Below are 19,763 nucleotides of genomic sequence, written 5' to 3' on the forward strand. Positions count from 1 at the left end.
CCATTTCTTTTTGCAAAACTCTACAATGGGGTTCCATCCTTTTTCAGTGATATTGCAATCTTTGTTATTTAGCCTAGCTGTTAATTTATCCATCTCACACATTTCAAGTAATTTCAACAACCATTCAGTGGTACTTTTTCTGATTTTCAGTACTTTGCCCAGAGTATCCTAGCTGAGGTTACCTTATATAATACCAATCTCCAATGTTCTTTTTCAACCTTTCTTGGTAGATATTTGTCATGTTCAGTAAATAGAGTTCGGGAATCATATAAAAATTAATTTTGAATATTTTACTTATTAGGATGTGTAATTTCCCCTCAAATTTTTAATTTCTTAACATCACCACCACACATGGATCCACTTGCCTTTTGCTTGTTTATATTTCCAACATTTGTCCTGTTGGGTTTTGTATATTTTTGATGTGCAACATTACCTATGAGAGAGTTAATTTACTATTTATAAGTAAGCATATAGGGATCCAATCCAATTTCTTAATAGTTATAGACTGAGTAAGTACATATAAGAGAAAACAAAATTTGCCTTTCAAGTCATAGGAGCCCCTCAGCAAACTATGCCACAACCACAACAACCTTGGAAGGCTGTAGTGCAGAACCAAGAACTAGCTACAAACAACCCACCAGAACAGTCTAACGATGTGGTACTGAAGTCCCTATAACCAGAAAAATCCAAAGAACTACTGTATTATCATGAGAACTCACACTGTTTTGGACCAATCTTGAAGAACCCTGAGTTTTGTTTGGCTGTGATACGCAAGATGGCCTTTTCTGTGCTGGCACCTAGTTTGTGAAACATCCCACTTTGGGAGACCAGAATGGTTTCATCCTTATTACTGTTTTGCTATCACCTTTTTTAAAAATACAAAACAGAACTTTTATTCAGCTTTCATTTAGGCAGGCATGCCATTATAGTTGTCTGGCTAATTATTTTTTCTGTATTTATGGCTTTTTTGTTGTTGTTGTTGCCCCATTTTAGCCTCATGTTTTGTTTATTAAGTTTGTTTGATTGTGTTTTGAACTTGTTTTTGCTTGTTAGCCTTCTTGGACTATTTGTGAAAACAGAGAGGTGTATAAAAATCCCTTGTAAAACAAAACATACATGTAGGACGACAACAGAATAATAACATAGTTCTTTCTCAAGTGTCTTTTCACATTATTCACTGCTTCTTTTGTTGTTCCGGTTTAGGTGTAAATGAATGCAGACCAGTTCCTATGCCAGTGAAAATTAAAATCAATGGTTGTTCAGATACCGTCCTGATGGCAACCTGTTCTGGTGAATGCCCAAAAGCACTCATGTAAGTTGACTTAGAAGGCAGAAACGTCAGGAAGAAACTCTGCTAGAACATGGCCAAATAGCCCGAAAAAACCACAAAAAACTATGGATGCCGGCTATGAAAGCCTTCGACTTCACATTGACTTAGATGCTTTGGGAATGAATAGAGTTCTGCTCCAATGTATCTAACAGACACCAAGCTGGGATAGAGTTCAGAAGTAACCAATTATACGTAAATGGTGTCCACAACCTTGTTGGCGATATGTGTCAGCATAAGGCTTGGTTGTGCTGGTATACATACTTAGAATTATGTTGCACAACTAGGTAGTATCCTTGTTCCCGGCCCACTGTGCAACTTTAAATACCTCGAGGGCTGCCACAAAGTGGAGAGTGCAGGCTTGTTCTCTGCTGCCCCAGAGGGTAGGATCAGGTCTAATGGTTTTAAGTTGCAGGAGAGTAGATTTCAATTGAATATTAGAAGGAGCTTCTTATTGATAAGAGTGATTCAGCAATGGAACCAATTGCCTAGGGAGACAGTGGGGTCTGATTCTCCAGACATCTTCAGAAAGAGACTAGAGCTGCAGATCCTGCATTGACCGGGGGTTGAGCTAGATGGTCCATGAGGCTCCTTCCAACTCTGAGTCTATGGTTGCCATTCCCTAGTGCAGAAGAGCAGCTTGGGGGGGGGGGGCAGGCGGTTTCCAGGCACAGCTCTGTTCCGATTGGGTGTCACTCTCTTCTGGGATGTCACCTGGTACAGGCCATACCCTCACACATTGGTACTGAGGATAAGGCTGTTTCTTCTCCACTGGGCATGTAAGAGTATCTGGAACTCAACTGGATACACAATGATGCAACTGTCAAGGACTTTCATATGTCCCTGCAGATGCCTTTGCTAGGCATTCAGCTGTAGGTAAACAGATGAATGCTTGTCTGCTGCTTTCTATGACCTTCACTGACCAGGAAAGAGTGGGCATGGGGAGATGTAGGTATGAAAAGTGGAGGCTAATAATAATAATAATAATAATAATAATAGGATTTATTTATTGTTGTATGTCTCATAACTACATCTCCCAAGAGAGGCTCATGGTCCTCATGTAGGAGGGAAATTACACATGGGTACAAAACCAAAAGAAGTCTAGCTGCAATGACAAAAAATTACTTCTCAAACGTTATAAGAAGCAACTGGAATGACTAAGTTTTAAAATGTAATTTAAAATGTCATTCTGCGTTGAGAGAAAGTCTGATCTAAAATAAGGCCCACTGGAACACAACAGGTGCTGATAGACTACTGGAAATTCTCTGGCTTAATATCATGTAGGATAGTATGCAAGCAGGGAAGTTGCAGAGATTTCCCGGCCATTCATTTACACACAGTTCTCCAGTCCAGCATGAGAAAGGACCTAGGCCTATGGTGCTCATTTAGGATACACTGAACAAGACGGCTGCTTCTGTTAGTACCAAGGATGCATGTTCCCATTCAAAGCCATTGGCTGCAGGCAAGACATGTTGCTTTCTGAAGACAATATGCAGCCCTTCCCCACCCAGCTTGATTGACAGTCCAGTCTTACTTCATCACTGGTGACAATGATTTGGTTCCAGGATCCCCTGTGGATACCAAAATCCATGGTCAAATCTCATTAAATATAACAGAATAGTACAATGTTGTCCTTTACGTAAGATGGCAAAATCAAAGTTAGCTTTTTGGAATTTATTTTTTGTTGAATGTTTTCAAACCATGGATCCATGGATAAAAAAAAATCCATGGATATGGAGGGCCGACTGTAATGCTTCACAGTCTCTGAGGCAGGGAGAGAGCTTGGGATGCCCAGGACAGGTTTTGTAGCATATACTACTTGCTCTTTTAATGGGGAAGTGCTGGTGGCTCAGGTGGAATAACTGGGAGGGCATTGCTTCCACTGACTCCATCCACAGTCTTCACTTCCCAAGTTGGAAAGCATATGAACTCCGTCAACGGTCTAATATCCTTAGCGTTAGCATCTTCAACACTGGATTCTATTTAATCTAAAACATTTATTTTGTGTTTATCTGCCTTCCAGATATGGTGAAGTTGATCGCAGATTACTGAACAAATGTTCTTGCTGCCAGGCAACAGATCATGTGGTCAGAAATATCCCAGTTTTCTGCTCTAATGGAAGAATGGAAGTATATACATACAAGCACATAATCTCTTGCTCCTGCGAGAGTTGTAAAGTTCCCCTTTAAATGATTTTTCTTCTTCTTCTTCTTCATTTAAAATTTCTTTAAAGTGCACTTTTGAGATCTTCATGGATGACCACTGCTGATTTAAATAATTATTGTTGACAGTACTAGGACTGTAACCAAAATCTGTAACATACGCTTTTCACATTTTTTTTTGCAAATACTCTTTTGTTCTCATTTATAGATCCAGTCACCACTGTATTACTCACACAATTAAACAAACATGTAGTGTACAATCTTTCCTTTGTTGTGTCCTGACTGAATGACATCAGTGCAGTTTGGAGAGTTTAATCCTCAAAAATACTTTTTTCTTAACTGCTCTCACAAACAGCCCTTTTAAAACCAATGGGTACATTTTTAGGAGGCGATAATGATGAGCTGCCATATGCTGGGTGGGTTTTGATATACCCACTGCTAATTTTCCTAGTGCCTTCCAAATGTTTTAGGCTGTATGTTCTGACCAGAAATGATGCCGGCTGGGGGTACTGTAAGTCACAGTCTAGAACACCTGGCACATCCTAGGGTGGGAAAGGCTAAGACCAAAACAGACGGAAATTGTATGACCCTCCACATGCTAAAGGCATCAGGCATCCTAAAGGCATCAGATCCCAACTGACCTTGGAAACTAAGCAGAGCCAGCCCTGGTTAGTACATGGATGAGAAATCACCAACAAATACCAGGTACTGTAGGCTACATTTCAGGGGAAAGAACTGGCAAAACCACCTCTGAATGTTCTTGCCCAAATGAAAACCCTATGAAAATTCATGGTGGTGCCATAAATCAACAAGCAACTTGAAGTCACATATATATATGCAACACATGCAGCCCTAGCCAGTATAACCAATGGTGAGGGATGCTGGACCAATTGCTTTCACACTGGTCTGTGATGTTCTTTCCCTAACACTTTCCCGGAATTCCATAGATTTAATTAAGATACACAAAAAGCAAGGATGAGCACATTTGCTCTCTTTCTATTAGCATTCTGATATTGTACAGGTCTACTGTCCACAACAGGAAGTCTTTCTTGGCAACCTGGAAGATCAGAGTCCTAAATGGTCTTGGGAATTTCTACAGTTAGAAAGAATTCTCCACAGCAGTCACCCTCAACACATGGACATTGAAGAGAGGGGGTGGGGGTGGGGGTGGGGGTCTGTAGTGTTATTGTGCCTTTCCTCCTTTCCCTAAAGCCACATACAGACCAACTGAATGGAGCACGTGTATGTTGCCAGAACTGGAATCTCCTGAATGTTGGTGTGTATGTGTGTTCTCCATATGGCCCCAAATGGACTCTGCAGTCTGGGCAGCCAGGATCTCAGAGGTGAGTGGTCACATCCACTCTCCCATAAACACATCAAACAGAATAGTTTGGGAGTTGCAAATGAGAAACTTTAATACCTCCAAAGTCAGGAAGATAGGTGATTTAGGCAGGACGTTCTGTCAGACAAACACAATAAGGCTGATTTACAACTTCATTCTCAACCTGGACATTGCCAGACTGAGCAATCCTTCCCAATGTAGATTTGATTTCCTTTGATGTAGAACAAACACCTTTGCCTTCAGGCTAGTTTTGGCCTATAAAAGATCTCCAAAATCCTTTGTTAGTGGGCTAGTTGGAAGGCACAGGGACATACTGTCACTGTGAGCTCTGTCCAGATACGCCCGCTCCCTCTCCGCTCACCAAAACAGCTGTGTGCCATGCCATCCCCATCACAACTGGACCAAGTCAAGCCTCGTCTTGTGTTTCACTGTTAGTTCAGCCTCCAACTATTCCAAAGCTAACTCCTGATTTCCATAGACCTTGTATGTATGTGTGAGTGAACGTGGATTGTGATGTGATTTCCCCCCTTAATAAAACACCTCATTGATAAAATTTTGCTTCTGCAAAATTCTTTTGATCTGTTTTCTCTCGGTGTACAGGTGGGAAACGGTTCCACAAAAGGTTGCTTGTAGCCCAACCTAGTAATTAACTGAGCTAATTAAAAGTCCCCCTAGAGAGATTCATTGCTGTATGTATATGCTAACAGAATATCAGCTAATAAGCAGCTCTTTGTGGTAGAGCTGCCATCACCCCTTTGGTTCGAGGGGTGGGAAAGATTTGGCCTGCCAGATTTTTAAAACTCATCTCCCAACATTGACCTTGTAGGATAGATCTTCTGGAAATTGGGAGCTTTTAAAGGTCTCCCACCCACCCCTTCAGAGGATGTTTTAAACATATTTTATGTCCATGCTCTAACATGAAATTAACTCTTAGCTACCTGGAACATTTGTTCCAAGAAAATGGTGAAGAAATTCAAGATATTACTAGGAAATAGCCTTCCATGCTTTTCTGATTTGCTTGTCTATCGTTCCTGTTCCCCTCAACAACCCTATAAATCCTTAAACCGGAAATCCACATTAGAGGTAATATATGCAGCCATTAGTTTGTCCAACTGTTTGGTAACAAATGGAACTGCCACTATCTTACAGTGTTTAGCCACGAATAAACTCTTGTGATTGATACCCCCATTTTGGGTCCCTGAGATACAAATTATGTACAATAACCCATTAATCTCTGCACCAAATATACATTGCCCAGCTGCACTATGTATCATTGCAATTAAAGAATTAAAGTGATAGTTGAAACATAACCTTTAGTTGCTGTACATCTTTGTACAGTATGCCAGTTTCTTTGCATCATTGCAGACATTAATGTAAAAACAAACTTTTCCACTGAATGCAGACCAAGGAAACTTCCAAAAAGTAAAGGAGAACAAGAGGGTAGGAAGGGCTGCTTTGTGAAATTACAGGACAGATCAAGTGAGTTGCATTCCAGAAAAATCAGTACACAACCAGTACTTTTGTTTTAATGGGCTTTCTTCTTTTTTTAATGTACAGGGAATGTGAATACTGAAAAACAAACTTGAAATTGCTTTTACTGTATTGGACAGAAAATTTTAATACAGTAGTTGGGACTTTCAGAGAAGTGACTGCTGCACATATCTATTGTGTTCCTGTTCCATAAATATTGTGATCATGGTTACAACGCCCTTTGAAAAGAAATCCTTGCAGGTGTGTGTGTGTGTGCACATATCCATATGTGCTTTTTAAAATGTGCCTTTCTAAAAGAGGAGAGGCTAAAATAGGATTTGCATGACACACAGTCTGACAAATGACATGGCAGCTGAGGTGGCCCTTGATTGTCAACAGTATGCACTGTAGAAATGGAAGTGTTTTTCCTGAGAAAGATGCTCTTCAGTGTTACCAAAAAACAGACAAGGCATCGGTCCTTTTCATAAGTGAAAACCTATGGGAATAGAAGCTTGAACCATGTTTCTGCTCAGCCATAAAGTAACTTATTTAGCCTCCCGCAAGCTATTCTCCTCATACAGAAATGGTAACACTACCAAAACTGCCCCCCAAATATTTTTAGCATTCTTGATGTGGATCTCCCCGTCACCTATGTTGCATATCTTTGCACCGGAGCTCTGCTTTCCTAGAAGCCACAAGGCAGGCACAAGATTCTGCAAATAGCCCTAATCCATGTTGGCAGCATCTCCAAGAATTGTGGCACAGAAAGGGTTCCATCAGTAAAGAGGTATCTATTTCTGGCAGCATCACTATGACAAAAGTAGCACATTCTTTAATAAATTACTTATCAGAATGAACTATTAAAATTTCTTTCATCTTGCACCAGTTACCGTAAAAACCCTTATATTCCTCCCCACAACCACCCTGTAAGGCAGGGGAGACTATATCATTCCCAGTTTCCAGCTGGGCAAGCTAAGAATGCAATGCCATGGTTCAACAGAATTCACGGATAATCAGAGATGTGAACCCAACTGATCCACCTCTCAGATGTTGGAAACGTCTACCAGCACAGTAAGCAACAGACACTATACTTGGTCTTTCGCATGGACCTCTATCATACATTGAAAAATGGATTCTGCAAGGTATGGTTCTGCTCACCAGCTGGAATAATTGAACGCCATTTGTCATATGGTTTGGCAATCAGATTTTACAAATTTCTGTGCCAGAACCGGACTCCTGATCACGACTTATCAACAGTATACTCTTCTATAGAAAGATTCTTTCAAAGACTACTATCACCCTTTCTACAATGCAGGGAATGTTTTGGGAAGTATGACTGAGACCTTGGGTCTCGTGTGCTTTTTAGTTCTGTTTGAGACTTCTCAACTATATTTTTGGAAAATAGATTTTGGCCACCTCTACTTAGTTGCATGTGCCCAAGTATCCTGAATGAAGAAATTTGATGGAAATCAAATTAGGCTTGTAATGTGTATTGAGTATCAGCTAGAGGCACTGATCTCAGGATATATGGCTACAAACCAATACATAGCCAAGCCCTCCAATCCCATACCCACCTGGGAATAAGCCCACAATTCAGTGGAAATTACTTCCGAGTAGACATATATGCAATTAAGTCCACTGATTTCCAGATGTTCAAATGGCACACCTATTTTCTTTCCAGTAGCCTCTACTCTGGCTGTTTGTAGTTATGGCTTTGGAACGTTTACAAAACACCCAAAAGATTCAAGAAAATGTCAATTTACAATCCTTGTACTTATCTATGTACATGCATGTGTACTAGGGGATCAGCATCATCACCCAGTGAGTTTGTTTTACACAGTCAAATGGCACACTGAAATTCCAGGCATGTAACTGCTACAATTTCAATATTTCCCAGACTGAATCACTGCTTGATCAGATTCCTCAGGAAACTGAACAGTCACCAGGGGAAAAGGGTGCTATTTCCTTAGGCCAGGCCAAGGCAATTTCCAAGGGTCCAGGGCCAATTTTGCTTCCAAGGAACCAGGGACGTAGCCAGGATTTTGGGAAGGGAGGGGCCAAGACTAACTGCCACCATTATAATGGGGCTTGGGCACGGCAGCGCAGTGGTGCACACCATTCACTGTATCTAATGGAAGGGGGGGCGGACCCCATGGATCTCCCCCTTGGCTATGTCCCTGAAAGGACCCACCAAATGTGGTATTCCCTCCCCAAATATACATATAAAAAACCCAGGAAGTGGCCAGATGATCTCTCACTCTGAAAAAAAGCAGTTTCAGATAACAGCAATGATCGTTCTTGACCAAAATAATGAAATGAGGGGACCACCAGCCAGGAGGGAACATGACTCCCATGACAAGATCAGCCTTGACAATTTATGAAATTATCAGCACACATGATCCCCATCCCATTCCACACTCTTTGTATGTGCTAAAAATGTTATTTCCCATGTTTGCTTTAAAAATAATCTCTCAGTGCACACATGGCATCCAGATTGGGCTCTCCGTAGCATATTAACACTTTTTTTCTTTCTCTTCCTTTCTTTCAAATTATTTTTCACTTCCCGAATTTCTATTTGCTTGTTAACAGCACTTACATATTTTCGATGTACTGGGCAGGTGGGGGAAAGGAAACACCTTATATGCCACTTTTAAAAACAACAACATAACAAGAAAATCTCTGGTCTTAAACCAGTCCTGCACACCCCTCCAACTTTGCTCCTTTGTATATTCACATTTGTGGCTTTCAGTAACACTTTGTATCCAGAATGCCAACTGCTGTTATTTCAGCAGGTCAACTGCAGTTTCTATAAAATGGTTGAATGAATTAGAGTCACATCCAAAGAACGAATCTGCTCACTCAAGAAGAGAGATCGATTTCATTAGGGTTTCTTGTCCTCTTTCTGAATTCTTTAAAGGACAGACAAGTCACACAGATGTGTTTTGTTTTTTTTAAAAGACTTGATTTTTTTTGCTGCCCATCAGCACTGTCTTAACATATTGCACAATGTTTTGTTATAAAAATGTCTTCTGCATTAAGCAGAAAGGATAACAGTTTCCAAAGAAGGTGCTAATGCATAGCGTCATCTGTCATTAGAGGTACATGGTTATTTAGTTGGCCATCTTGAAGTGTGACCTATAAAAGGAAACAAAACAAAAAAAATCATTTTTTCCATTTCTTCCTTTTTTAATTTTACTTACTTCCAGACTAATCTCTTTCTAGGGGCAAGTCCTCCATAGTTTCTTTTTGGGGGGTGGGGTGGGGTGTCTCTTAATAGATTAAGATACATCACATTCCTCTTTATAACCAGGACAGGCTGGAATATTATACACACACTTCAAGAATCTATCCAGATTCTAGAAGGGTTTTTTGTGCTGGCAATACAGTAATCATGAAAGGTTTATTTTTAAATTTATAGATTTCATGAAACAGCTGTCTAGGGTACATGAGAAAAGTTTAGACCTGAAAGCACTTCCTGGTGATTGTTATGGCAGAAGCTGCAAGGGAATAAAGCTGTCTGGATAATATTAACAGTCTGGACCATTAATGGTCTACATAGTTCTGTCTCCATCTGAAAGCTGTACTTCAGGCAGTTTTGTGAACTTGCTCTCCAGCTAGCCCTGCGTTCTCTGCCTTTCTTTCCATCTTGGTCCGGCAAAACATTCCCAGCTACTTTACAAATTGACATATTAGAAGCAATAGTACACCAAATCACCACTTACACATAATAGTGCAACTGGGTTTTCAGATAAGGGCAGGAACTACACTTGGTCTGAGCCATAAGGCTCAGGTTTCCTTGGTGGAAGCTGTAATCAGCCTAAATTCATAGTAGTTTATAAAGGTCTGTATTGTTACCTCGCTGAAAAGGGTTCCCACTGGGGTGGCACTGGTAGAAGGCCTATTATTCTGAACCTGAAGAATTACTACTAGAAACTTTTATTCTGTCACATGCAAAGCACACACGCTGTGTGTCTATACAAATTCCTCTGACAACACTTACGGTTGTAGATTTATATGACCCCAGTTTGAAACGACAGCAGACAATTTCTACTATGAATCTTCCAATGCCATGTAAAATTCCTGCAACATGAAAACAATTGAGATGTTAAGAAATGTGCTTTCTCTCTATTATAAAAGCAGGAGTACAGTTACACATTAATTATCTGGAACGTGTAACAACAAGATGAGAGTGATTTTATTTATTAAGTGATGAAAAACCTGAGTTTGCAACCAAGAGTACCATTGTGGTGTGAAAGCCAGGACAGTGTAATGATTTGCGTGTTGAACTAAGATGTGAAACCAGGGTTCAAATCCCTGCTCCAAAAAGGAAACTGACAGGGTGGCCTGGGGCAAGTCACACATGGCCTCAGAGGAAGGCAACAGCAAACCCACTCTGAGCAAATCTTGCCAAGAAAACCCTATGATAGAGTCACCATATGTTGGAGTCAATTTGAAGGCACAGTGACTACAAATAAGCTCAAACAGAATCCAATCCCAGATCCCTGACAAGTACAATCCACCCTCCGTATTGGCAGACTTGCCACCTGCGGATTTAACCATCTGCGGATGGCAAGCCCCCATTTTTCTTAATGACAGCCATGTTAGTGGCTGCATGCATGCCATGCCACCACTACGAAAAGCAGGATCTGAGCATACATGGATTTTGGTATCCACAGGGGCGTCTGGGACAGATCCTCCATGGACATGGAGGTTGACTGTACAGCTTTTATGATATCCCTATTTGCAAGCACAAGCACCAGTGCTATAAACTATAGTACCAGGCTTTATATTTACAGGTGTACATTTAAAGTAATTTTATTGTATACCTAAAGCTCTGCAATTGTTCCATGTTAGAGATTATGACTCTACACTCATGTGACAAACTGACAGTTCCGCCATTTCCGAACACTGATAGAATTTCAGTGATTTTTCTGGGTAAAACATCAAGAGTAAAACCACAGCAGTGCAAAAGAAGAAGAAGAAGACAACAGCAAGAAATACTTTTGGCAAAATTTTCTCTTGTTTAGGCCATAGGGAATAGTAGACAGAAGACAACAAGATCAGGTCCTTGATATGTGCTGAGAAGCATGGTTGCAGGCATTTTAAAATACACCATTTAAAGTTAGCACACTTTGAAACAGCAAGATTAGGACCCATGATATTCTAATTACGTGGCTATGTCCCTGAAAGGACCCACCAAATGTACATTAAAAAAAAAACCCAGGAAGTGGCCAGATGAACAACTATGGTTGCTGCATATACTCAACTATAAATTGAAAAATAGTGTCTAAAAATTGACCCTAAAATCCTGGGTTGACTTATATATGAGTCAATACAGTAATAGTGTTTAAAAAGGTCCTGAAAGAAACTGCCGGATGCCCCATTCTCTCCACCTCAGCAGTGATTTCCTGAAAAAGCTGCCGAGGCAGCTGTGTGTGTGAAAGAGCTGATTCCCTTCTCAATCCAATGTTAAACCCTTCACTCCCTATCCTCCTTGGGATCTCTCTTGCCCGCAAACACTCCATTTCCCTCCACTTCCCAATCTGATGGTAAAACCTACTCTTCCCATCCTCCTCCTCCCTTTCTGACCACTGAACCCCACTTTCCTCCAGTTCCTTCCCTTTTCAATCTGACGTTAAAACCTTTGCCTCCAGCAGCAGGGAAGTGATGTCAGGTGGACGGGAAAAGTCCAAAGAGGGAAAAGGATGGAGGGAAGTGGTGTTTCTCCTTTAGAGGTTTTGTTTCATGCCCCTAAGTTTTACTTTCTACTTATCCATAGGTTATATCAAAAACCCTGATTTGGCCCAAAAACTTGCCCTTAACTAATACATGAGGTCAATTTAAGGTCGAGTATATACGGTAAATACATCTATACAGTACTATATGTATTGATTGAGTTTTACCTGTACAAACTAAATGTTTTTCCAGGTATAACAGTACAGAGACTTCTTAGGAAATTCAATGTTTGCTGCCTAAGAAAGGGGCCTGAGACTTCACAAAAGATAGAGACACCCTGGATCCCAAGAGGAGTTACTTTACTGCTTCCTAATGGAGTTTAAATTTTACTTTCCTTTGTCTGGGTCCCCACAAGGCTAAGAGGGGAATGGTGTCTTCCTGCATTAAGATCCCTCAAGACCAAGTGAACTACAGCAGAGATAACATTTGATACAAAATGGAGGCCTGAAACTCCAACCATCACCCCCCCCCCCCCCCCCCGGATATGGTTTTTAAACATATTTTGCATGATGAGAAAGTCAGCGAAGCTTGCACTATGTGTTTTGTGCATTTGGGATGACCAATAGAGATATTGCTTTTCTGAGGATTCTGGATTTTGCTTATTTTAAATTGCAGTTAAAACTTTGTTCTCTTCAAACCACAGATGCTGAAGACACATTTGTAAAGGCATAACAGTGGTAGGATTGAACTTCTATTTTCATGCTTCTGAGCTCAGATTGACAAAGAAAGGAGGAACTAAGATGGCTGTAGGGTTTGGCCAGTTGACTCTAATTATAAGGAATGTATGGCAAAGTGAAGTTTTCATATATTAAATATTGATCACCTTTAGTACCATCATACAAGCAGACACACACAAACATATGCACTCTTCTACTTACTGTATATTCTTGTGTACAAGTCAACCTCATGTATAAGTTGACGGAAGGTTTTAAGGTGAAAATCATGGATTTTGATATGACCCATGGGTAGAACACAGAGTCAAGGGTAGAATCATAGAATCATAGAATCGTAGAGTTGGAAGAGACCACTAGGGCCATCCAGTCCAACCCCCTGCCATGCAGGAAATCCAAATCAAAGCATCCCTGACAGATGTCCATCCAGCCTCTGTTTAAAGACCTCCAAGGAAGGAGACTCTATCACCTTCCGAGGAAGTGCATTCCACTGCCGAACAGCCCTTACTGTCAGGAAGTTCCTCCTAATGTTCAGGTGGAATCTCTTTTCCTGTAGCTTGCATCCATTGTTCCGGGTCCTGTTCTCTGGAGCAGCAGAAAACAAGCTTGCTCCCTCCTCAATATGACATCCTTTCAAATATTTAAACAGGGCTATCATATCACCTCTTAACCTTCTTTTCTCCAGGCTAAACATCCCCAGCTCCCTAAGTCGTTCCTCATAGGGCATGGTTTCCAGACCCTTCACCATTTTTGTCGCCCTCCTTTGGACACGCTCCAGTTTCTCAATGTCCTTTCTGAATTGTGGCGCCCAGAACTGGACACAATATTCTAGGTGGGGCCTGACCAAAGCGGCATACAGTGGCACTATTACTTCTATTAGAAGTAATTAGAACATAGAGTCATGTAACCAAGGATGTAAATGGAAAAACACCACTTCCTTCCCTCCCTCCCTCTTTCCCTGGACTTCTCTCAACCACCTAAACACCACTTCCCTGGGGTTTTAACATCAGATTGTGAAGGGAAGGAAGTAGAGTTAAATGGGGTGTTTGGTGGTCAGGGGAGATCCAGAGAAGGAGGAGAGGGATGGGGAGAGAAGGGTTTAACACTGGATTGGGAAGGGAAGGAAGTGTAGTTAAATGGGGTGTTTGGTGGGGATAGAAGGTTTTAACATCAAATTGAGAAAACAAGGGAGTTAAATAGGGAGTTTATAGGGTAATATATATACATAATGTTTCGCATATATCTTCCTGATGCTGTAAGTGTATGGATTTGGCAACATAATCTAACCTATATATTACCTGTAGTAGAAAAGATTCCTCCAATGATACCACAAAGTCTCACTAAAAACTGCCAGAAAGGCATGTGTTCCTCTGTCACTGTCACCATAAGTGAACTGATGTCGTATTTCATGAAAATCCCAGATACACCATGACTCCCAGCTGCATGGTTGATCACTCTTTCCTAGAGAGCACAGCAAGAAAAATAAGTCAAACAGCATTATTATTAAATCAAGTAGAAGAGGAAATGGGATTTGCTTGTGTCAGAGAGAACAGAGCACCCAAATGTCTTATTAGCACAGCTAGAATCAGAACAAAAACAGCATCTGTTTAGCAATGGTAAAGCTAAGGTGTATAGGAAAACCACTTGAAATCTCTTTAGGAAAAGCTAGTATTTACTCAGACATTTTTGGTAACAGAAGATTTGCCAAAAATATTACTGGAAATATATGTATGTATGACTTTAAGTTTTTCATCATGATTTAAAAGAATGGAACATCCACTAGTTCAAAAAGCTTTTTTAAGGCATTAGCAAGTAGTACCAGCATTCTTTCAATTGTTCTTTAAGAAACACTTACCCTTTCTGTCACTGAAAACTGATGAGTTTCTGCTGAAATTTTATGTGTATGAAGCTTTGTTGGCACAACTGTGATGAAGTACTGGAACATCTGGTTATCTGACAGGAAGACAAATAAAAAGCAAAGTCATCATACAGAATTGCAGTGCAATACCTTGCATAAATACGTTAGTTATATAAAACATAAAGGTAGTCCCTTGGCATGACTATCCAGTTGTAACTGACTGTAGGGGACAGTGCCTATCTCCGTTACTAAGCTGTAGAGCCAGCATTGTCTGAAGGTGACTCCAGTGGCCATGTGGCCAGCATGACTGCACCGAACGCTGTTACCTTCCCACCGAAGTAGTATCTATTGCATGTTTTCAAACTGCTAGGTTGGCAGAAGCTCGGACTAGTGACCGGAGCTCACTCCATCATGCAGCACTCGGGCCTCCAATTCCCAACCTTTTGATCTTCCAATCATCAGAATTGGTGTCTTAACCACTAAGCCAATGCATCCCATATTGTATAATACTGTATACACCATACTATAAGAGAGAAAACCTGGACCAATTCATTTACTATTATTTACGTGTGTATTCCACCTTTCATCCACTGAGCTTGAGGAGATACATATGAATTTTCTCCTCCTCACATTATCCTCACAATAAGCCTGTGAGGTAAGGTAGGATGAGAAAGAGTGACAGACCCAAGGCCACCAGTACATTTCATGGCTAATGAAGACCTGAACCTGGATATCCCAAATCCCAGTCCAACACTCTAACAACAACAACAACAACTTTTATTTATATTTCCCACCTCTCCCTGCAGATCGAGGCATGATTACATTAATAAAATAGTAAAATACAAGTATAAAAATACAGATAATAAAACACTAACAATAAGGCAGAGGTGGACAACTCTGGAGGAACCAGAAACCAATTTTCCAGCCTAGGACCCACTGTAGGATGCACAACCCTAAGACATCCCAAAATTACATGTCAAAAATTGTTTTCTGAGGGAGCTGGGAATCCCTGCACCCTATTTTATCACAAAATCAGAAATGCCATTTCTGTGCATTGGGGGGGGGGGGGACTACTGGGGGTCACATATGGCTCAGTCTATTTGAAGGACTATATGTGCTCATATGAGCCTACACAAGCTTGAAGTTTGATGCCAGTTTAACTGCCATGGCTCTGTGCTATGAAATTCTGGGAATTGTAGTTTGTTGTGGCACCAGCATTCTGCTCTAGTTCTGCAACAAACTACAATTCCCAGAATTCCATAGCACTGAACCATGACAGTTAGTGGTGTCAAATCGGACTACTTCTGCAGTGCAGATTCAGCCAAAGGGGGTTTTCCCTGCTGTGGCATTCCATTTATGGAATACTCATTCCTCTGCCAAGTCAAAACATGGCTTCTTATTAAAACATTTGGGAGGGGGGACTAATTGGTTTAGCAATTTTGTAGATGTACTATAGCCGGCATTATTTAAACTGTTTTAATCGTCTTTAAATTGCCTTTTTTTTCACTGATAAATTATTTAATATATTTGTAGTCTTTTTTAAAATTATTGTTATCATTTTGAACTGATTTTATTGTGTGTGGCCTGAGATCTTTGGACAGAGGGTGGGATTTAACTATTTTAATAGATAGATAGATGACAGACAATCAAGATAAATGTAAACTCCCAGAATGACAAATTATACATATTATACAAATTATACTTGCATTCTACAGTAGTTCAATCTAATAACAATACATCATAATGCAAACTCTAATGAAAAACAATAACAAAATGAACAGTAGACACTTTTATGTCAGGAGTACAACACTTACGGTCTGATGCGATTTTTTCAGTACCATCCAAAGGATTAATAATCCCTGGAATGAGCTCGCCAAAAGACAAATGATCTATTCTGTGGGAGAAGTTGTATGCTGAAAAAGACAAAGTAACAAGAAATCCATCCACTTGTTGCTCTCTACTCAAGTGCAGTATTATGGATGACCATTATCAAAAGAGGTTAAAGGATTCAGGATCACATCTGGTTGCATTTTAATCAACTGGCGATGGACACACAAATCCACAAATTAAAGCATATGAAACAAGGGGAGACCAAAGAAGGAACAGTTACTATCCTGCCTGTCTTTTGCTCCACAAAATATGGTTTGAGCTGGAGATCTGGAGTGGTCCCATGTTCAAGGGCACGCAGTATTTTTAATTTGTTGCATCCCAAATGGTACATTTCCACAACCTGGTAAGCTCATTTTTATACATGCTTGTCTGAAATATCTATACGCTAAGGATAATATTCCATGCCAAGTAACAAGAGATGGCTTACATTCATGACTCACAAGGGCTGCCAAGTGCGCATGACCTCTCGGATGAGGAATTGCCCTAAAGAAGGACGAGGGGAAGGAAACAAAGTTTTAGCATCATAGAGTACAACATTGAAAAACCAGCTTAAATAAACATCTTACAAACTTTTAGAATACAGCTCAAGGTTCAAGAAAACACTTGTTTCTTAGTAAAGATATTTCTCATTTATTGAAGTAGATGTGTTCCTGGACATTACTTCTTTAACAGAAAATTTGGTAGGAGAGGCAGAAACAACCTGAAAAGAATAGGGACAGGGTCCTAACCGCAAAAAAAGAGAAGTGCCACACACTTCAGCCAAGTTTTTATTCAAAACTAACCATATGCACATGTGAAATCAAACAACCAGATCAGATAAGTCTTGAGCAAGTAAACAAAAACAATTCTTCTAGAAACTCCATGAAAGCTTCTTCCAAAAAGCATTCAGGGATTATTATTTTTCATTCACCAGTTTCCACTTATGATTTCTATTTTGGCATCCAAATGTACAGATCTATGCTTTTTGAAAATGGTGAGAGGACTGCTGAGGCAGGCTTATCTGTCTTCCTCCTTTCTCAGTTTCGCTGTTCATACATGTTCACTTAGGGATTTGGAGACAGCTGCTGTTCACCTTGCCTGTTGTAGGCAGAAACAGCAACAGTAGGCTCAGCTACAGTAGATTCTCACTCTTTCCCAGCTCTACCTTTTATTGTATTGTTTCCTGCAGACACTGCTGCAATCTGTCAACGAAAGTCTGTTTCCCCAGCTGTCTTTCACTTTCCTGCCAATAATGCTGCTAAAAACCTCCCAGCTTGACAATGGATGAGGAAGAAAGGGGGCTGGAAGTAAAAAGCCTTTATAAAATGGAGCTTCTTTGTCAGAGACTTTGCTCACTGAGGTATACCTGTATATGCAGAACAGCATGCAATCAAACTCCTCACATCCCTCTCTAGAAAGCATAGAATAATGTTCAGTTCAAAAACCCAAATGGGTCAAAATTAGAGGGTATTGAGGGGGGAACTGTTTATTAGCAAAGTTAGTGGGAACGTTTTTTAAAAATCTATCAGTAATTGGCGGTATTGACAGACTGTATATTGGATACTCTTATTCAACAGTAGCAAAACAAGACAGGAAGAACTAAAGGCATCAGACAAATATTAAAATGGCACAGAGCAAAGGTCTGGCACATATGGCTGCATCCTGTGTAAAGCAAGCATGTAAATGTGTATTGCTTGATCACAGGTTAACAGAAAATTAGAAAGCTAGGGAGTGGGGGGAAAGAGTTGACTGAAGAAGAAACAAAAATGTTTCTTAATCTTAAGGTAAGCACTAAAAATTAGGGTACGTTTATGAAGTGGAGAAGAAAAGGAACTGACAAAAAGAATTAATCAGAAAAAAATAATTTGGTTTGGGATAGTCTAATGAGATTGCACATGGATAGCTATGGTATTGCAAATAAGACAGCATGCTTGAGTTATTGTACCCCTACTCTGAGATATTCAGGGCAAATTAGAGGTATTTTACAAATGAAAAGAACAGAAGATGTTCAAAAAGATTGGGGAAAATAGATAGGATGAGTGGTGGCCTTCTTCCACTTTTGCCAAAGGTGTCTCCGCAAGAGTCAAAAGTGTTCAACTCTATACAATACTGATAGAACAAAACTGATCTCTCTACATCAACAAGAGAGTCTAGTGTAACACACAAAACAGCAGCAGCAGTAGTAAAGGTATGCAGCTGCAGTTTAAGGCATACACACACATAGGTGTGTGCACAAAGGCAGATCCATCTACACACACTTTCTTTTCAATATACTTTAACAATACACTAAAACGTATCTGACCCAGAATCCATGAAGAAATTTGGGATGCCTTCGCTGATGCATGAACACAGTGGAGCTCTCTTTCAAATAAACAGATATAAGATTGTTCTATTGCTCTGAACATCAAGAAGGGAAAACCCAAAACCCTGAGGTGGGAAGGAGAGCTGAGTGATTTATAGTGCTTTCAATATATGAAATGAACATACTTGCCCACAGTTATGTGAAAGTTCCCTGCTACTTTATTAACGTACAGGTGCCCATGGATTCTGCAAGCATCTGGCGGCTGCAGTGAGTTGTCCTCCCTGTTTGAAGAAGGTAAAGAAGAGACAGCAGTTGAAAAAGCCCTTCACACATCACCAGCTTATTGTGTCACCCAGTGTGCTGTTTGCATCACTAAGCAAACAACAGCAGAAGGCAAACATTTAGTTTTTCGGCAGCTGAGAGGAATTTTATTGCCATCATCTCCTTCAGCTTCAGCAGTTGTTGAGGAGAGGAATAAAATAAACTGTATGTTTAATCTCAGGAGATAAGAAAGCTATTATGATACCAAATCAAACCATTTGGGAAGAATGTCTATAAAAGGCCTTAATCACCTGAGAAGACATGTGGTGGCTTCCTTTTTCTAAGATATCCAGCTCAAAGCTCCATACATATATACAAAAAGACATCAGTGAATAAAACTCTCACCAACTCCAAGTCTGTCTATTGTTGATTCTAGTCTTTGAAACATGATGCCACCAGATTTCTGCTAGCCTTTAAGCTGCCTTAATCATAACTATTCTTTACTTCTTGACAGTCTTTAAAATTCTGCACAATGGGGGAAAGGGGGAGTCTGGCTTATTTTTCAGGAGCCCTAACAGAAACTCCACATACCACTTATCACTACCTCTAATAATATCAATTGCTGTTTTTTAAAATATATCCAGCAATTAAAATAAAATATGAGATGGCAGAATTAAATGCCGTAACCAAAGAATAGCTGGGCAACAGCCATGGCTTTTAAATTCAGGACAAAAAAGAGGCAAATATCCCAGTTCTACAAAAACA

General features: G+C 40.2%; 2 protein-coding genes across 4 annotated transcripts in view; one reads left to right on the forward strand and one right to left on the reverse strand.

Moving 5' to 3' along the window:
• The window catches only part of LOC149312375 (mucin-19-like), a 90,000-nt gene extending 86,319 nt beyond the window's left edge, over nt 1-3,681 (forward strand). The window contains exons 38-39 of the mRNA XM_089527200.1: nt 1,204-1,312; nt 3,351-3,681. Of these exons, the coding sequence (XP_089383326.1) occupies nt 1,204-1,312; nt 3,351-3,516 (275 nt within the window). The 3' untranslated portion in view covers nt 3,517-3,681. The remainder of the gene's footprint in view (nt 1-1,203; nt 1,313-3,350) is intronic.
• Nucleotides 3,682-4,893: 1,212 nt separating this feature from the next.
• Nucleotides 4,894-19,763, reverse strand: part of LOC149312376 (endoplasmic reticulum-Golgi intermediate compartment protein 2) — a 33,357-nt gene continuing 18,487 nt past the window's right edge. For 2 of the 3 annotated variants that reach the window (XM_089524502.1, XM_089524501.1), the window contains 7 exons: nt 18,923-19,018; nt 16,884-16,939; nt 16,381-16,479; nt 14,564-14,661; nt 14,007-14,169; nt 10,302-10,381; nt 4,894-9,436 (listed from right to left, as the gene is read on the reverse strand). In XM_089524502.1, coding sequence (XP_089380628.1) covers nt 9,371-9,436; nt 10,302-10,381; nt 14,007-14,169; nt 14,564-14,661; nt 16,381-16,479; nt 16,884-16,939; nt 18,923-19,018 — 658 coding nt within the window. In that variant the 3' untranslated portion in view covers nt 4,894-9,370. The remainder of the gene's footprint in view (nt 9,437-10,301; nt 10,382-14,006; nt 14,170-14,563; nt 14,662-16,380; nt 16,480-16,883; nt 16,940-18,922; nt 19,019-19,763) is intronic. The other variant, XM_089524504.1, reaches the window with a different exon arrangement.

Source organism: Sceloporus occidentalis, unplaced genomic scaffold, assembly GCF_023333645.1.
Source record: "Sceloporus occidentalis isolate IW3139 unplaced genomic scaffold, rSceOcc1.0.p SCAF_5, whole genome shotgun sequence".
Lineage (NCBI taxonomy): Eukaryota > Metazoa > Chordata > Lepidosauria > Squamata > Phrynosomatidae > Sceloporus > Sceloporus occidentalis.